At 20.6% G+C, this 20,429-nt stretch overlaps 1 protein-coding gene across 4 annotated transcripts in view; it reads left to right on the top strand.

Annotated features, from left to right (window-relative positions):
- LOC117172436 (xaa-Pro dipeptidase) overlaps positions 1–20,429 on the top strand; it is a 215,568-nt gene that overhangs the window by 191,901 nt on the left and 3,238 nt on the right. For all 4 annotated transcript variants that reach the window (XM_033360369.1, XM_033360371.1, XM_033360370.1 and 1 more), the window contains one exon: positions 9,209–9,360. In XM_033360369.1, coding sequence (XP_033216260.1) covers positions 9,209–9,360 — 152 coding nt within the window. The remainder of the gene's footprint in view (positions 1–9,208; positions 9,361–20,429) is intronic.

Here is a 20,429-nt window from a genome sequence, read left to right as displayed (position 1 = left end):
TTTACCATGTGATTCACAGTCTACTCCTGACCATATTTCGAATCCGCCTTTCAACACGCCGTTTTTTATGTCTTTAGTTTCGCATCCCTTTTTCTTTGTTTCCGACACGCATAAAATATCTAGTTTCTTCACGTCCATAGTTTCACGCAATTCTTTTACCTTGAGATCATTTACTCCCCTAGTATTCCAAAAATTGATTTTTTAAAATTGAAAATTCAACAATTTAGATGAAAATTTGTCTTTTTTTAGTTAAAAATTAAACTATTTCGTTCAAATTTTTATTTAAAATTCAACAATTTGGTTGAAAATTTGTCTTTTTTAATTTAAAATTAATTTATTTAATTGAAAATCCAGATAGTGTGTTAAAAATCGATTTTTTTGGGTAGACGATTATTTTTTTCTTTGTAAGTTAATCTTCTTTTCTTGAAATTTTTTTTTCGAGTTTAAAATGCAACTTCTAGATATAGATTTACAATTTTAGTTGAAAATTTATCATGTTCTTTGAAAATGTAACTATTTTTACTGTTCTTTTTTGGTTGAATGTGATTTTTACAACTGAAAATTTAACTGATTTCAGTTGAAAATTCATCTGTTTGGTTAAACATTAATTTTTTAACTTAAAATTTAATTGCTTAAGTTTTGGTTGACAATTGATCCTTTTTTACAAAAACTATTTTTTTTATTGAAAAATTCCACTATTTTAGTTAAATATTTATTATTCTAGATGAAATTTTGTCTTTTAGGTTGAAAATCAAATTATTTGGTTGAATGTTAAATTTTTTGTTGATAATTAATTTTTGTGGTTGGAAATTTATAATTTGAATTAAAAATTAATTTCTTTTGTACAAATATGAGATATTTGGTTAAGAATTTATTTTTTCTTTTGATGTAAAGTACTTTTTTGCCGGATATTCATCTATTTTGTTTAAAATTTATTTCTATTTTGGTTAAAAATGATTTTGTTTTAAAAAATGAATGTACTAAATATATTTAAAACTTAATGGATTATTTTCTAAATTAATATTCGTTCATTGTCATTTATTAATCAAAATGTTTTTTAATAAATCTTTTTAAATATTCCGTTAAAATTAATTTTTCAAAATAAAAAGTCATTAACAATTTTCCTAGTAAACTTAAGAAATTATTTATATATTTTTAAAATCTTTAAAGATCCTTAAAAAGCTTTAAAATTTAATTTCAAAATCTTCAAAAATCTAAATTGATTTTTTTGTTTTTTTAAAAATATTTTCCAATTTTGAATTAAGTTTGTATCATTTTAAAACTGGTAAATAACTCTTAAATTAAATTGTTATATTTGTCAACCAATTTAATTTTAAACTGTTAAAAATTCAACGCTTTAATTTTTTAGCGGTTCGAATTGAAAAGTTTAATTTTCAACTTCAATTTTAACTTTTGTTAAAATTATTATAATAACAGTTTTCAATTTTCTACTAATTCTCAGTCCTTTTAACCTGAAACTTTAAACTAGTATTCAATTTTTTCAACTAAGAGCGTTCAATTTTCAACTTTTTTCTATGCATTTTAAATTAAAGTATTCAATTTTTTATTAATTTTTAATCCTTTCAACTAAAAGCTTTCAATTTTCTACTTTTGCAACTTGAAAATGTGCAGTTTTAATCGGCAATGATTCTATTTTTTTTAAATTGGATTTTTGCCTGTTTAAAATTAAAAACTACAATTTTTAACCTTTTCGACTTGAAAACTTTAGTTTTTAAATGAAAGTCTTCAATTTTCAACCATTTAAACTTGAAATGTGCATTTTTTTATTAAATTTTTTTTTAATGAAGCATTCAATTTCCAACTAATTTTCAAAACTTTTAATTTACAACTATGGTGCAAACGTTGATCTTTTAAATTTTTAAAAAAATTTTATAATAAAAGATTATAATTTTCTACTAATTTTAAGCCCTTTTACTCTGGAAGTTCAACTATTATTCAACTTTTTCAACTAAGAGCGTTTAATTTTGAACTATTTTCTATCCCTTTTAAATAAAAGTAGTTATTTTTAAAATAATTTCTAATCCTTTAGAATAAAAGCAGTTATTTTTAAAATAATTTCTAATCCTTTCGAATAAAAGCGTCCAATTTTTCCATACTTGTAGTTGAAAATTCATTTGTTTGATTAAACAATAATTTTTTTACTCAAAATTTAATTATTCAAGTTTTGGTTTACAATTTGTCCTTTTTAATAAAAATTACTTTTTTATTTGAAAATTCAACTATTTCAGTTGAAGATTCATTGTTTTAGTTGAAAACTCTTATGTTTTGTTTACAATTATTTTTTTTTTAATAAAAAAGTTACTGTCCCATTTTTGGTTTAAAATAATATATTTTTTTATTTCAAAAATCAACTATTCGGTTAATAATTGTTGTATCTTGTTGAAGCAAAAAAAAATGTTTTTGATAAATGAACTAAAAGCGTTTAATATTCACCCAATTCAATTGAAACGTTTTATATTAATATTTATTATTTTAGTTGAAAATTCCTCTTTTGTGCAGCTTTAATCTTTAATGATTCTATTTTTCAAAAAATGGAATTTTTACCCTTTTAAATTCAAAGGGGATAATTTTTAACCTTTTCAACTTGAAAAGTTTGGTTTACGAATGAAAACCTTCAAGTTTCACCCTTTCCAACTTAAAATGTTTATTTTTTAAAAAATTTAAAACTATTTTTAATAAAACGTTCAATTTTTAACTAATTTTCAAATCTTTTAATTTAAAACTTTAAATTTTCAACTATTTTGCAATCATTTTTACTTAAAACTTGGAAGTTTCAACTTTTTTCAAATTATTATAATAAAAGATTTTAATTTTTAACTGTTTAAAATTAAAGTTAAAAAAGTTAAAAAAGTTAAAATTAAAATTATTAAAATTAATTAAAATTATTAAAATATCATTTTCAAACTTTTTACGAAATTAAATTTTTTAACTAATTTTTTTATCCATTTAACTAGGAATGTTCAAATTTCAAATTTTTGAATACAAAACGTTGCAGTTTTAAATAATTTTCAGTACCCTTTCAACTGAAAGCCTTCAATTTTCAAATACATTTTCAATCCTTTTAATTAAAGCGTTCAATTTTTAACAAATTTTCAAACCTTTCAATTCCAAGTGTTCAATTTTCAAATAAATTTTTTATTATCTAGACTAAGAGAATTTAATTTGTTAGCAATTTTTAATCCTTCCAATTAAAAGCGTAAAATTTTTAACTAATTTTCCCATTAAGCTTTAATGATTCAATTTCTTTAAAAAAATTAATGTTGAACTCTTGCAACTTAAAGGGTGTAATTTTCAACTTTTGTAACTTTAAAGCGTTCAATACAAATAGTCTATGATTTTTTGTTAAAAGCGTTCAATTTTCAACGAATTTTCAACCTTTTCAACTTAAAATGTTTTATTAAAAAAAATTCAACTTTTTATGATAAATTGTTCAATTTTCAACTAATTTTCAACACTTTAAATGTAAGACTTTTATTTTTCAACCATTTTTTAATTATTTTGATTTGAAACGTTCAATAAATTAGTATTTTTCAACTTTTTAAACTGAAAGCGTTCAATTTGCAACTAATTTTATACCTTTTAAACTTAAAATTTTCAACTATTGTTCAATTCTTTCGACTTGAAAGGTTCAATTTTGTATTTTTTAACTTTTTAAACAGAAAGCGTTCAATTTGAGCTAATTTAAACTGTTTTATCTTAAAATGTTAAATTTTCCACTTTTCAAAAATCGTTTGAACTAAGAGTGCTCTATTTTTAACCCTTTTAACAATAATCTGTAACTAAAGCGTTCAATTTTTAACTTTTTTTTATCTTTTCAAATTGAAAGCGTTCAATTTTCTACGAATTTTCAAACTTTTCAACTTAAAATGTTTTATTAAAAAAAATTCAACTTTTTATGTTGAATTGTTCAATTTTCAACAAATTTTCAACACTTTAAACTTAAGACTTTCATTTTTCAACAATTTTTTAATTATTTCCACTTGAAACGTTCAATATTTGAGTATTTTAAAACTTTTTAACTAAAAGCGTTCAAGTTTTAACTAATTTTAAACTGTTGGATCTTAAAATGTTGAATTTGACACTTTTTAAAAATCTTTCTAACTAAGAGTGCTTCATTTTTGACCCCTTTAACAGTAATCTTTAATTAAAGCGTTCAATTTTGAACTTTTCTTACCTTTTTAAACTGAAAGCATTCAATTTTCTAAGAATTTTCCAACTTTTCAACTTAAAATGTTTTATTTTAAAAAAAATCAACTTTTTATGATGAATTGTTCAATTTTCAACTAAGTTTCAACCCTTTAAACTTAAAACTTTATTTTTCAATTGATTTTCAATTATTTCGACATGAAGCGTTCAATATTTGAGTATTTTTTAACATTTTAAATTGAAAGCGTTCAATTTTTAACTAATTTTAAACTGTTTGATCTCAAAATGTTCAATTTTCCACTTTTTAAAAATCTTTCTAACTAAAAGCGATCAATTTTTAACCCCTTTAACAATAATCATTAACTAAAGCGTTCAATTTTAAACTTTTTTTTACCCTTTTCTACTAAAAGCATTCAATTTTCAACCGAATTTCAGCCTTTTCAACTTACAATTTTCTATTTAAAAAACATTTAAGTTTTTATAACGAATTGTTCAATTTTCAACACTTTAAACTTAAGACTACTATTTTTCAACCATTTTTTAATTATTTCGACTTGAAACGTTCAATATTTGAGTATTTTTCAACTTTTTAAACTGAAAGCGTTCAATTTTAGCTAATTTTAAACTGTTTTATCTTAAAATGTTAAATTTGACAGTTTTTAAAAATCGTTTGAACTAAGAGTGTTCAATTTTTAACCCTTTTAACCAAAATCTTTGACTTAAACGTTCAATTTTTAACTTTTTTTTTGCCTTTTTTTACTGAAAGCGTTCAATTTTCAACTAATTTTCAACCCTTAAACCTAAAACTTAAAAATTTCAACTATTGTTCAATTATTTCGACTTGAAACGTTCAATTTTGTAGTATTTTACAACTTTTTAAACTGAAAGCGTTTAATTTTTAAATAATTTTAAACTGTTAGATCTTAAAATGTTTAATTTGACGTTTTTTTAAAAATCTTTTTAACTAAGAGTGCTCAATTTTTTACCCTTTTAACCAAAATCTTTAATTAAACGTTCAATATTTAATTTTTTCTCCTTTTTCTACTGAAAGCGTTCAATTTTTAACTAATTTTCAACCCTTTAAACCTATAACTTAAAATTTTTAACTATTGTTCAATTATTTCGACTTTAAGCGTTCAATTTTGTATTTTTCAACTTTTTAAATTGAAAGCGTTCAATTTGAGCTAATTTTAAACTGTTTTATCTTAAAATGTTCAATTTTACACTTTTTAAAAATCGTTTGAAGTAAGAGTGCTCAATTTTTAACCCCTTTAACAATAATCTTTAACTAAAGCGTTCAATTTTTACCTTTTTTTTTACTGAAAGCGTTCAATTTTCAACTAATTTTCAACCCTTTAAACCTAAAACTTAAAATTTTCAACTATTGTTCAATTATTTCGACTTGAAACTTTCAATACTTCAGTATTTGTCAACTTTTTAAACTGAAAGCGTTCAATTTTTAACTAATTTTAAACTGTTGGATCTTAAAACGTTTAATTTTCCACTGCTTAAAAATCTTTCTAACTAAGAGTGCTCCATTTTTAACCCTTTTAACAATAATCTTTAACTAAAGCGTTCAATTTTTTACTTTTTTTTTTATCTTTTTCTACTGAAAGCGTTCAATTTTCAACCAAATTTCAACCTTTTCAATTTACAATGTACTATTAAAGAAAAATTTAACTTTTTATGATGAATTGTTCAATTTTTAACTAATTTTTAACCCTTTAAACTTAAGACTTTCATTTTTTAACAATTTAAAAATTATTTCGACTTGAAACGTTCAATATTTGAGTATTTTCAACTTTTTAACTAAAAGCATCCAATTACAGCTAATTTTAAACTGTTTTATTTCAAAATGTTCAATTTTCCACTTTTTAAAAATCTTTTTAAGTAAGAGTGCTCCACTTTTAACCCTTTTAACAATAATCTTTAACTAAAGCGTTCAATTTTAAACTTTTTCTCGCCTTTTTCTACTGAAAGCGTTCAATTTTAAACTAATTTTCAACCCTTTAAACCTAAAACTTAAAATTTTCAACTATTGTTCAATTATTTCGACTCTAAATGTTCAATTTTGTATTTTTCAACATTTAAACTGAAAGCGTTCAATTTTCAAGTAATTTTAAATACTTTTAAATTAAAACTTTCAATTTTTAGCTTTTTATTTTCAAACTTTTTAACTAAAAGCGTTCCATTTTTAACTAATTTTAAACTATTTTATCTTAAAATGTTAAATTTTCTACTTTTTAAAAATCTTTTGAATTAAGAGTGCTCAATTTTTAACCTTTTCAATCAAAATCGTTGACTAAAACGTTCAATTTTGAACTATTTTTCACTCGTTTCTACGAAAAGCGTTCTATTTTCTAAGAATTTTAAACCTTTTCAACTTAAAATGTTCTATTAAAAAAAATCAACTTTTTATGATGAAGCGTTCAATTTAAACTAATTTCCTACCTTTTTAACTTAAAACTTTTAATTTACAACTGTTGTTCAATATTTTCAACTTGAAACGTTCAATTTTGTAGTAATTTTCAACTTTTTAAACTAAAAGCGTTCAATTTTTAACTAATTTTAAACTGTTTTATCTTAAAATGTTCAATTTTCCTCTTTTTAAAAATCTTCCCAAGTAAGAGTGCTCAATTTTTATCCCATTCAACCATAATCTTTAAATAAAACGTTCAATTTTTTACTTTTTTTCACCCTTTTCTACTGCAAGCGTTCAATTTTCAATTTAAAATGTTCATTAAAAAAAAAACTTTTTGTAATGAAGCGTTCAATTGTCAAATAATTTTCAACCCTTTAAACTTAAAGCATTAACTTTTCAACTATTGTTCAATTATTTCGACTTGAAAAGTTCAGTTTTTTAGTATTTTCAACTTTTTAAACGGAAAGCGTTCAATTTTCAACTAATTTTGAAGACTTGTAAATTAAAACTTTCAATTTTTCGCGTTTCGTTTTCAACCTTTTCAACTGCAGGCGTTCATTTTTTAACTAATTTTAAACTGTTTTATCTTAAAATGTTCATTTTTCCACTTTTTATCCAAAATATTTAGCTAAAACGTTCAGTTTTTAACTTTTTTTCACCTTTTTCTACTGAAAGCGTTCAATTTTTGAACTCTTTTAGTTTAACGAAATTAATTTTCAACGAATTTTTAATTCTTTTAGTTGAAAATTTATCATGTTTTTTGAAAATGTAACTATTTTTTCAGTTTTTTTTTGTTGAATGTAATTTTTACAACTGAAAATTTAACTTATTTCAGTTGAAAATTCCATACTTGTAGTTGAAAATTCATCTGTTTGGTTAGACATTAATTTTTTTAACTTAAAATTTAATTGTTGGAGTGTTGGTTGAAAATTTATCCTTTTTAAAAAAAATTACTTTCTTTATTTGAAAATTCAACTGTTTCAGTTAAAGATTCATTGTTTCAGTTGAAAACTTTTATGTTTTGTTTAAAATGAATTTTTTTAAAAATAAAAATGTTACTGTTCTATTTTTGTTGAAAATAATGTTTTTTAATTTCAAATTGCAACTATTTGGTTAAAAATTCTTGTATTTTCTTGAAGCAAAAAAAAATCTTTTTGATGAATGAACTAAAAGCGTTTAATATTCAACCAATTTAACTGAAACGTTTTATATTAATATTTATTATCTTAGTGGAAAGTTCATCTTTTGGGCAGCCTTAATTTTTAATGATTCTATTTTTCAATTTTTTAATATTTTTAAACTTTTTAAACTGAAAGCGTTAAATTTTCAACTAATTTTGAAGACTTTTAAATTAAAACTTTCAATTTTTTGCGGTTCATTTTCAACTTTTTCTACGGGAAGCGTTCAATTTTTAAAGAATTAACAACCTTTTCAACTTGAAATGTTCTATTACAAAAAATGTCAACTTTTTATAATGAAGTGTTCAATTTTAAACTAATTTTCAACCCTTTAAACTTAAAATTTTCATTTTCCAATTATTTTTCAATTATTTTGATTTGAAAAGTTCAATATTTTAGTATTTTTCAACTTTTTAAACTGAAAGCGTTCAATTTTCAACTTATTTTGAAGACTTTTAATTTAAAACTTTCAGTTTTTCGCGTTTTTTTAAACATTTTAAACTGCGCGCGTTTAATTTTTTACTAATTTGAAATTGTTTTATCTTAAAATGTTTAATTTTCCACTTTTTAAAAATCTTTTTAACTAAGAGTGCTCAATTTTTAACGCTTTTAACCGAAATATTTAACTAAAATGTTTAATTTTTAACTTTTTTCACCTTTTTTGACTGAAAGCGTTCAGTTTTCAACCGAATTTCAACCCTTTAAAATTAAAACTTTAAATGTTGAACTATTGTTGAATCTTTTTTAATTAAAACGTTCAACTTTTAACTTTTTTTACTTTAACGGGTTAATTTTTCAACTAATTTTCGATCAATTTTTCACTATTTCAACTTAAAGTGCTCAATTTTTCACTCTTTTAAGTCAACGGGTTCAATTTCAAACTCTTACAACTTGAAAAAGTTCATTTTTAATTTTTATATATTTTTTAAATCTAATATTTTAACTCTGTCAACTTAAAAGGTTTAATTTTTAACGGTTTCAACTTCAAATATTTAATTTTCAACTCTTTTAACTTAAAGTGTTCATTTTTTAACTCTTTTAATTCAACGGAATTAATTTTCAACCAATTTTTTATTCTTTTAGTTTAGCGGCTTAAAATTTCAACTGTTATTTATTTAAAAATCTAAATTATCAATCTATCGAATTGAAGGCCTAAATTTTAAAATTTTTAAATATTTATCTGTAAAGTTTCTATCTCAAAACAATATTTTTTCAGCTTTTTCAATCGCAGGAGTTTAATTTTTAACTGTTTCAAGCTGAAGGAATCAATTTTCAACTTTTCTCAATTGAGGCCTTCAATTTTAAACCTTTTCTTTTTCAAATTTTTCTCTTCAACTCTTTTTTCTTCAAAACGTTATATTTTCAAGTAATTCTAAAGTTTTTTTTAAAATAAAATATTTAATTTTAGTTGTGACCCATTTATTAATTTTTTAATTTTCAGCTTTTGGATCCTGCTTTAGAAAACAAGGAACAATCAAAATTCCTCGTCCCGGAAAAAATTGCCAGATTTCGAGGATGGGGCGGAGTTCGAATCGAGGATGATGTCCTCATAACCGAAACTGGAACCGAAAATTTGACTCAAGTTCCACGCACGTAAGTTTTCAAGAAAAAAAAAAAATTTATCAGGGTAGAAGATTTTTCAGATTACCAAAATATACTCTGCAAAATCATCATTTATTATTTAATTTTTATTTATTTAAAAAAAAACTAGTTGTGTCAAAATTTATGCGTTTTGTGAAAAATTCAACTTTATTTCTAAAAAATTAATCCTTATGGTTGAAAATTAATTTTTTTGGTATAAAATTCAAATATTCCAGTTGAAGATTCATAATTTTAGTTGAAAAACTCAACAGTTTGGTTTAAAAATTAATCTGTTCTGTTTCCAAATTCAACAATTTGGATGAAAATTCGTCTTTTTTTTTATTAAAAATTTAATTATTTCGTTGAAAATACACATGTTTGGTTAAAAATCGATTTCTTGGGTAGCAAATTATATTTTTCTTTGCCAATTGATCTTCTTTTTTTGAAAATTATTCTTTTCAGTTAAAAATTAAATTATTGCAGTTAAATATTGATCATTTTAGTTGAAAATTGATCTTTTCTTGTTTAAAGTTCTACAATTTTTATGAAAATTGGTCTTTTTTAAATTAAAAATTCAACTATTTTTTTAAAAATCTACTTTTTTGGTAGAAAATGATCTTTCTTTCAACAAGATAAACTGATTTCGTTAGAAAATCTTTTTTTCTTAACATTTTATCTTTTTGGTTGAAATTTCAAATGTTTTATTTGAATATTAAAAATTTTATTTGAAAATTGATCATTTTCTTTAAAAATTAATCATTTTCTGTGCAAATTCTACAATTTGTATGAAAATTTTTCTTTTTTAATAACAAATTCGATTATTTCTTTGAAAATCCACATATTTTGTTAAAAATATATATTTTTTTGGGTATAATTTTTATGAAAATTTGTATTTTTTTAAATGAAAAATTCAACTATTTCGTTGAAAGTCCACATATTTGATTAAAAATCGGTTTTTTTTTGGTAGAAAATGGTCTTTTGCTTTGTAAGCTAATCTGATTTTCTTAAAACTTCTTCTTTCCGGTTCAAAAGTCAATTATGCTAATTAAATATTTATCTCTTTAGTTGAAAATGAATCTTTTCTTGTTTAAAATTCTACAGTTATAATGAAAATTTGTATTTTTTTAAATTAAAAATTCAACTGTTTCGTTAAAAATCCACATACGAGTATTTGATTAAAAATCGATTTTTTTGGTTAAAATTTATCTTTTTCTTTACAAGTTAATCTTTTTTTCCAAAAAATTCTTCTTTTTTAAAAATTTAATCTTTTTGGTTTGAAATTTCAAATGCTACAGTTGAATATTCAAAATTTTATTTAAAAATTTATCACTTTGTTTGAAAATTAATATTTTCTTGTTCAAAATTCTACAGTTTTTATGAAAATTTGTCTTTTTTAATTAAAAATTAAATTATTTCGTTAAAAATCCACATATTTGATTAAAAATCGATTTTTTTGTAGAAAATTATCTTTCTCTTTGCAAGTTAATCTTCTTTTCCAAAAAATTCTTATTTGTTTAACATTTGATCTTTTTGGTTGAAATTTCAAATGTTTCAGCTAAATATTCATAATTTTAACGCAAAATTCATCTTTTTGTTTTAAAATGTAACTATTCCAGTTGAAGCTTCATAATTTTGTTTAAAAATTCATCATTTTCTTTGAAAATTAAATTTTTCATTTTCAAAATTCTACAATTTTGATGAAAATTTGCCTTTTTTAATAAAAAATTCAACTATTTCGTTAAAAATCCATATATTTGATTGAAAATCGTTTTTTTTGGTAAAAATTTATCTTTTTCTTTGCAAGTTAATCTTTTTTTCAAAAAAATTCTTCTTTGTTGAAAATTTAATCTTTTTGGTTTGAAATTTCAAATGCTTCAGCTGAATATTTAAAATTTTATTTAAAAATGTATCACTTTGTTTGAAAATTAATATTTTCTTGTTCTAAATTATACAATTTTTATGAAAATTGTTCTGTTTTAATTAAAAACTCAACTATTTCGTTAAAAATCCATACATTTGATTAAAAATCGATTCTTTTAGGTACAAAATTATCTTTTTCTTTGCAAGGTAAATTGATTTTCTTAAAAATTATTGTTTATTTAAAATTTTATCTTTTTGGTTGAAATTTCAAATGTTTCAGTTGAATATTTATAATTTTATTTAAAAATCATCACTTTGTTTGAAAATTAATTTCTTCTTGTTCAAAATTCTACAATTTTTATAAAAATTGGTCTTTTTTAAATTAAAAATTCAACCATTTCGTTGAAAATCCACATATTTGATTAAAAATCGATTTTTTGGTAGAAAATTATCTATTTCTTTGCAAGTTAATCTTCATCTCAATTCTTCTTTGTTCAAAATTATATCTTTTTTGTTCAAATTGCAAATGTTTCAGTTGAATATTCATAATTTTATTTAAAAATTTATCAGTTTGTTTGAAAATTAATCTTTTTTTGTTCAAAATTCTACAATTTTTATAAGAATTGAGTTTTTTTAAAATAAAATATAACTATTTCGGTTAAAAAGTAAATTATTCTAGTTAAATATTTATCATTTTAGTTGAAAATTAATATTTTCTTATTCAGACGTCTATAATTTTTTTGAAAATTTGTCTTTTTTAATAAAAAATTCAACCATTTCGTTGAAAATCCACATATTTAATTAAAAATCGTTTTTTGGTAAAAATTTATCTTTTTCTTTAAAAATTAATCTTCTTTTCCAAAAAATTCTAATTTATTAAAAATTTAGTCTTTTCGGTTTGAAATTTCAAATGATTCAGTTGAATATTCATAATTTTATTAAAAAATTTATCACTTTGTTTGAAAATTAATTTTTTCTTGTTCAAAATTCTACAGTTTTTATGAAAATTTGTCTTTTTTAATTAAAAATTCAATTATTTCGATGAAACTCCACATATTTTGTTAAAAATCTATTTTTTGTGTGTAGAAAATGATATTTTTCTTTACTAGCTAATCGAATTTTCTTAAAAATTATTCTTTTCGGTTAAAAAGTCAATTATTCTAGTTAAATATGTATCATTTTAGTTGAAAATTCATATTTTCTTGTTCAAAATTCTACAATTTTTATGATAATTTGTCTTTTTTAAATTAAAAATTCATCACTCTTTTTGAAAATTATCCTTTTCTTGTTCAAAATACTAAAATTTTTATAAAAGTTTTTTTAAAATTAAAAATATAACTATTTCGTTGAAAACCCACATATTTTTTAAAATCATATTTCTTTTTGTAGAAAATGATCTTTTTCTTTGCAAGCTAATTTTCTTTTCTTAAAAATTCTTCTTTTCGGTTAAAAAGTTAAAATTCTACAATTTTTATAAAAATTTGTCGTTTTTAATAAAAAGTTTTAATATTTCGGTTAAAAAGTCAATTATTCTAGTTAAATATTCATCATTTTAGTTTAAAAATATTCTTATCTTGTTCAAAATTCAACAGTTTGGATGAAAATTCGTCTTTTTTTTTACTGAAAATTTAACTATTTCGTTGAAAATCCACATGTTTTGTAAAAAATCTATTTTTTTTTGTAGAAAATGATCTTTTTCTTTGCAAGCTAAACTGATTTTCTTAAAAATTCTTCTTTTTTTAAATTTTTATCTTTTTAATTGAAGTTTCAAATGTTTCGGTTGAATATTCATAATTTTATTTGGAAATTCGTGACTTTCTTTGAAAATTAATTTTTTCTTTTTCAAAATTCAACAATTTTTATGAAAATTTGTCTTTTTTTAATTAAAAAATAAAGTATTTTGTGGAGAATCCACATATTTTGTTAAAAATCTTTTTTTTTGTTGCATAAAATTATCTTTTTCTTTGCTACTTAATATGATTTTTCTAAGAATTCTTCTGTTCGGTAAAAAAAAGTCCATTATTCTAGTTAAATATTTATCATTTTAGTTAAAAATTAATCTTTTCTGGTTCAAAATTTAACAATTTGGTTTAAAAGTTGCCTTTTATTTTTTTAAAGATTCAACTATTTCATTAAAAATCAACAAAACATTTTGAAAGATAAATTCCAACAAAATAATTCAATTTTAAACCAAACAAATGGAATTTCAACTAAAAAGATTAAATGAAAATTTATCTTTTTTAGGGAAAAAATTAATTTTATTGTCTTAAAATTTAACTATTTCGTTATAAGTTCATATGTTTTTTTTTTAAATTTGTATTTTTTGGTAGAAAATTAATATTTTTATTTGAAAATGTAACTTTTTTTTAAAGTTCTTTGCTTTTAAAGTAATTTTTTTTAATTGAAAATAACATAAGTTGTAGTTGAAAATTTATCTGTTTGTTTAAACATTAACTTTTTTTTCTTCTTTAGTAAAAATTAATTTTTTTTTTAAATTCCACTATTTTGTTAAAACTTCATATATTTGGTTAAAAATTGTATTTTTTGGTAGAAAATTAATATTTATATTTCAAAATTAATCTTCTTGTTTAAAAATTCATCTGTTTGGTTTATAATTTATTCCAGTTAAAGATTCATAATTTTATTTGAAAATTCATCAATTTGGTTGAAAACTGAAATACTTTGTAGAAATTTTTTTTTTTAAATTAATTTCTTCGAGTGAAAGTTTAAACATTCCATTGTTTGTAAAAAATTGCTATTTTTGTGTTGATAATTGAACTATTTGTTTAAAAATTAATGTATAATACTGTACTGAAATATTTTATTAAAAATTCGTTTTTTTCTTCTTGTTTGAAATCAATTTTTCTAACTGGAAATTCATCTATTCTGTTTATGGTTGAAATTCGATTGGTTTGGTTAAAAAATTAGTAGAAAAATTTTTTCTTTTTGTTTGAATTTCATTCATTATCTTGGCTGAAAAATTGGCTAATTTGTTGAAAAATGATTTATTTTTCGGTCTTAAAAATTAATTTTTTTTAAACTGAAAATATAACTATTGAATATTTAGTTGAAAAATGATCGTTTTTAGTTGCAAATTTTGACTTTTTTGGTAGAAATTAATTTTCTGGGCTGAAAATTAATAATTTTGTTGGAAATTTAATGATTTTCTATAAAAACGATTTAATTGTTGTTTGACAATTTATCTTTTTAATTCAAAACTCATGCATTTTCTATAAAATTCGTGTTTGGTAAAAATGAGTCTTCAATTCCAATTTTGGTTTAAAAAAATTGAACTCTTTTCTCAAAAATTAATTTTTTCGTTTAAAATTTATCTATTCCAGATGAAAATTCATCATTTAGTTGAAAATTAAATTTTTGGGTTGATAATTGGTCTTTTTTAGTTGAAATTTCAACTTTTTTCAATAAAATTCATATATTTTTTTGGAAATATTTTTTTTCTTGGTACAAAATTATTCTTCCTGTTTGAAAATTAATCTTCTTGTTTGAAAATCCATTTTTTAATTAAAAATTGAAGTATTGCAATTAAATATTGAACGTTTTAGTAGTCAAATTAAATTTGTTTAAAAAATCAATTTAGGCAGGGGGGGGGGGTTATTTTTATCTGAAACTTTAAGTATTCTATTTTTGATTGAAAATTTGATATTTCTTTGTTTAAAATTCAGCTATTTCTTTGAAAATTTGAAAGTTAGGAATTTACAAAGATTTTTAGAATAAAAAATATGTCCAACTTTGACTTCAACTATTTTTAAAATAATTAGTTAATTTGTGATCTTTTTCAATCATGATAATATGTATTTTAAAATACGTAATTCGAAAATCTTTCACTTTAAAAATGTTTAATTTTAGATTTTTAATTTTTTAACGTACATTTCAATTTAAGGAATTTTAAAATGCAGTTTTAAGGAAAGTTGAACAAAAATTTTATAAGCTTTTTCGAATTTTGAGAGGGTTCAGAAGAATAAAAAAAATTTCCTAGGAAAATTGAAAATAATTTTTTATTTTAATAAACTAATTTTAAGAAAATATTTAAAGAGATTCATAAAGATTTACAAAATTGTCAAAAATGAATGTGGAAGATTTTTAAAAAATTTCTTTAATTTGGTAGAATTAAAAATTTTTTTTTTGAAAAAATGAAAAACAACATGTAGATGTTTTAAGATTTTGAAATAAAATTTCGATGCATTTTAAGGATTTTAAAATTATTTAAAGTAAAAATAATGTAACTTTTATCTGAACAGGTAATTTTCTTTTTTTTACAAATTTATATTGGAATTGGTATTTATTCATTATAACAAGAATTCTGACATGGAAACGGGAATTTTTAAATTTTAACAAATTCCGAGCTTTTTTAATTTACCGGAAATTTTTAAAAAGGAATAAAATTTTGAATTGGTACAGGAAATTCTTTCAAAGAATTCTAATTCTGAGTTAGAATTAAAAATTTAAATTAATTTCGAGCTGAAACAGGTAATTTTACTGAAAAATTATAATTGTTAGTTGAAATGGAGAATTTTCGAAAAAAATTAAAATTCTGGAATTGCAATTTATCCAAGAGAATAACAATTTTCAATAGAAAATTGAATTTTTCAAACACAATTTTTATTCTGTGTTGAAACGAGGTGTTTTTGAAAAATTTGCAGTTAGAAAAGTAAACTTTAAGCTAAAGAAAAACGATTTTGTATAAAAATTAATTAATTTTCAACTAAAAATATAAATTTTAAAGTAAATATGAAATATTTACAGTTTTAGTTAAAAACATTAATTTTCAAATAAATGAAACGAATTTTCAACCAAAGAAATTAATTTTTAACGAAAGTGTTTCATTTTTAAGAAAAAAAAGGAATTTTCGAAAAAATAGTGACGTTTTCAATCCAAGAAATTAATTTTTTATAAAACAGAAAACGAATTTTTAACTAAACATATTTTTTTTCAAACCAAAGAAATAAATTAATACAAAAAAAAAAGAATAGTTAAATTTTCTACAAAAAGGAACATTTTTTAACGAAGAAGATTATATTTCTATTAAAAAAGGTAAATTTTCCAGAAAAAATAGAATATTTAAAGTGAATTTTCAACTAAAATGATAAATCTTTAACTAACAAAAAAAATTTTTTTTAACAAAATACATGAATTTTCTACAAAATAGATAAATTTTCTATCAACAATAAAATACTGAAATTTTCAGTTGGTAAAATCAAATTTCAACTAAAAAAGAAACGAATTTTCAACAATATATGAATTTTGATCTAAAAAAAAGATCAATTTTTAACCAAAATTAGATTATTTAAAATGTTAGAAAAATTATTTGATACAAAATTTTAGGAAAAATTTAAAATATGATTAAAAATTTTAAAAAATCAAACATTTAAATGTTTCAAGATTTTAAAATAACATTTTAAGGCATTTCAAGGAATTCTAAAATATTAAAAAGAAAAAGAACTTTTAATTTAAGAAGTTTTCAGTTTATTAAAAAAATTTAATTTTCAATTTTTAATGTTTCTAGCTAAAAATGGTTAAAAATGATTGATTCTTTAATTTAAGAGAGTTGAAAAGATAACTTTGATTTATATTTTTGGCAGCGAATCTGAATCTTTGAACTCGTCTTTTTTTTTTTAAATTGATCTTAGTTAAAAATTAGTCTCTTTTGTTAAAAATTGAGTTATTTTGTTGAAAGTTCGTGGTTTTTTCTTTTTTTTTAAATTAATTTTTTAAAATAAAAATATAGATATTTTATTTATGGTTGAAAATGGACCTTTTTTGGTTTTAAATTCGTCTTTTCAGTAGAAAATTAATCTCCTTTGTTTGAAAATTCATCTTTTTGATTGAACGCTGAACTTTTTTTGAAAAATTCTGTTTTGCTGTTTAAAATGTATCTTTTTAGTTTTCTATTCGTTTTTTAAATATGAAATTAATATCATTGTTTGAAAATTCATCCTATTGTTGAAACTTAATATTTTTTTGGTTAAAAATCATTCTCTTCAGTTGAAAATTGAGTTCTTTTATTTAAAAAATTTTCTTTTTGTAGAAAATTAATCTCGTTTCTTTTAAATTCTTTTTTTTGTGGTTAAACATTGAACTTAAATGAGAAATTATTTTTTTAGTTGAAAATTCTTTTCTTTGCTTTTAAAATTCATTTCTGCCTGAAAATGTAACTTTTTTACTTGAAAATTCAACTTTTTTAGTAGAAAATCATTCTTTTTGATTAAAAGTGGACCTTTTTTAGTTTCATATTTGGTTTTATTTCATAGAAAATTAATATCCTTTTTTGAAAATTCATCCTTTTGGTTAAAAATTAATCTTTCATAGTTAAAAATTTATATCTTTATTTGAAACTTGAGTTATTTTGATGAAAATTAATTCTTTTAAATCAAAATGTAGCCATTTTATTTTTAGTTAAAAATTAACCTTTTTTAGTTTAATATGTATGTAGAAAAAATTAATCTCCTTGTTTGACAAATTACCTTTTTGGTTAAACATTGAACTTTTATTTAAAAAAAAAACGTTTTTTTGTTTAAAATGTATTGTCTTTAGTTGAAAATTCATTTCTTTAGTTTTAAAATTAAGTATTTTTTTTTTAGAAAACTCGCTTTTTTAAGTACAAATTTAATTTTTTTTCTTCACCTGAAAATTAAACTGTTTCATTTCTATGTGAAAAATTATCCTTTTTGATTGAAAATTCAGTTATTTTGTTTCAATCACCTCAAGGTTTAAATATTCCATTTCTGAGTGAAAATTGATCTTTTTAAATAAAAAATTCGACGATAAGGTTAAAAATTCATCCTTTTATTTAAAAAAATGATCTTAGAAATTAATGTCTTTTTTCGAAAATTTAATTATTTTGTTGAAAGTTTCTGTTTTTTTTTAAATTAATTTTTTTTAATGAAAAACATTTTTTTTGTTGAATATTGACCTTTTTTATTTTTAAATTCGTCTTTTCAGTAGAAAATTAATCTTCTTTGTTTTAAAATTCATCTTTCTGATTGAACGTTGAATTTTCTTTGAAAAATTAGTTTTTTATTCTTCTTTTTCTGGATGAACATTAATACTTTTATTAGAAAATTCATCATTTTGGTTGATTATCAAAGTTTTGGTGTTGAAAATTCCTTGTTTTTCAGTTGGAAATTTATCTTTTTTTATTTGAAATTCATTTTTTTGTTATGAAAATTGAATTATTTTGTTAAAAATAATTTTTTTTAAATGGATCTTTTTAATTCAGAATTCAACAATAAAGTTGAAAATTCATCTTTTTCGGTAGACAATTTTTGTTGAAAATTTTACTTTTGTAGTTTAGTATTTGCTTTCGTGTTTATTTTTTTTTAATAGAAAATTAATATCCTTGTTTGAAAATTCATCCTTTTGTTTGAAAATTGATCTTAGTTAAACAATAATCGTTTTTTTGTTGAAAATTCCTTGTTTTTTAGTTGAAAATTGATCTTTATTCGTTGAAATTCATATTTTTGATTTTAGAATAAACTTATTTTGTTAAAAATAATTTTTTTAAATTGATTTTTTCAATTCAAAATTCAGCAATAAGGTTAAATGTAGATATTTTATTTGTGTTTGAAAGTTGACTTTTTTAGTTTCAAATTCCTTGTTTTTTAGTTGAAAATTTATCTTCTTTATTTGAAATTAATTTCTTTGGTTTCAAAATTGAATTATTTGGTTAAAAATTAATATTTTTGTAAAATTGATCTTTTTAATTCAAAATTCATCGATAAGGTTGAAAATTTATCTTTTTTGTAGAAAATTTTTGTTTTTGAAAATTGAAATTTTGTGCTTTATTATATATATTTTTTAAATAGAAAATTAATATTCTTATTTGAAAATTCATCCTTTGGTTTGAAAATTAATCTTAGTTAAAAATGAATTGCTTTTGTCAAAAATTGAGTTATTTTGTTGAAAATTCCTGGCTTTTTATTTTTTGAAAATTAATTCTTTTTAATGAAAATGGAGCTATTATATTTTTGTTTAAAAATTGAATTTTTTAAACTTTAAATACGTCTTTTTAGTAGAAATTTAATATCCTTCGTTTGAAAGCTCATCTTTTTTATTGAACGTTGAATTTCTGAAAAATTCCTTCTTTTTTCGTTTTAAAAATTGTACTGTTTATGTGAAAAATCTTTTTAATTTTCCTCTGAAAACTAACTTTCTTTTTTAACTAAAAATGTAGCTATTCCATTTTTCATTGCCTGTTTTGGTTTTAAATGCGTCTTTTCAGTAGAAAATCTATCTCCTTATTTGAAATTCCACTTTTTTGTTAAAAATTGATTATCGAAGTTTTTTTGTTAAAAAATACTTAGTTTTTCATTGAAAATTCCTTTTTTTTGTAGAAAATATTTGTTGTTGAAAATTCACCTTTTTTAGATTAATATTTTTTTTGTTTTTTGTTTTTTAAATAGAAAATTAATATCTTTATTTGAAAATTCATTATTTTATTTGAAAATTAATCTCTTTTGTTGAAAATTGAGTTATTTTGTTTAAAGTCAGTGGTTTTTTATTAGTTGAAAATTAATTCTTTTAAAGGAAAATGTAGATATTTTATTTTTGGTTAAAAATTGGATTTTTTTAGTTATAAATTCTTCTTTTCAGTAGAAAATTAGCCTCCTTGTTAAAAAATTCTTCTTTTGATTGAACGCTGAACTTTTTTTTTAATTCTTTTTTTGTTTTGAAAATTGTACTATTTTTGTTCAATTTTTTTTTGTCCGTGGAAAATTAACTTTCTTTTTTAACTAAAAATGTAGCTGTTCCATTTTTCATTGCCTTTTTTGGTTTTAAACTCATCTTTTCAGTAGAAAATCGATATCTTTGTTTGAAACTCCACTTTATGGTTAAAGATTAAACTTTTTTTTTTAATTCGTCTATTTTCGGATGAACATTAATACTTTTATTTAAAAATGCATCATTTTGGTTGATTATTGCAGTTTTTTAGTTGAAAATTCCCTGTTTTTTAGTTTAAAATTTATCTTTTTTATTTGAAATTCATTTCTTTGGTTCAATTTTTTTGATAAAAAATTATTTCTTTTAGAGAAATTAAATTTTGATGTTACTGAGTTAAAATAAATAAATTTCATATTCTTTGACAAAAATGTAACTATTTTCTAGAGAATTCAACAAATTTGTTAAAAAGTCATCCTTTTTGGTTAAAAATTCGTCTTTTTGGATTGAAAATTCATTTTTTTTTGGTAAAAAATTATTTCTCT

The sequence above is a fragment of the Belonocnema kinseyi genome, chromosome 5 (assembly GCF_010883055.1).
Source record: "Belonocnema kinseyi isolate 2016_QV_RU_SX_M_011 chromosome 5, B_treatae_v1, whole genome shotgun sequence".
Classification (NCBI taxonomy): Eukaryota; Metazoa; Arthropoda; class Insecta; order Hymenoptera; family Cynipidae; genus Belonocnema; species Belonocnema kinseyi.
Note: the sequence above shows the minus strand (reverse complement) of the source record. Positions and strands in the feature narration are given on the sequence as shown.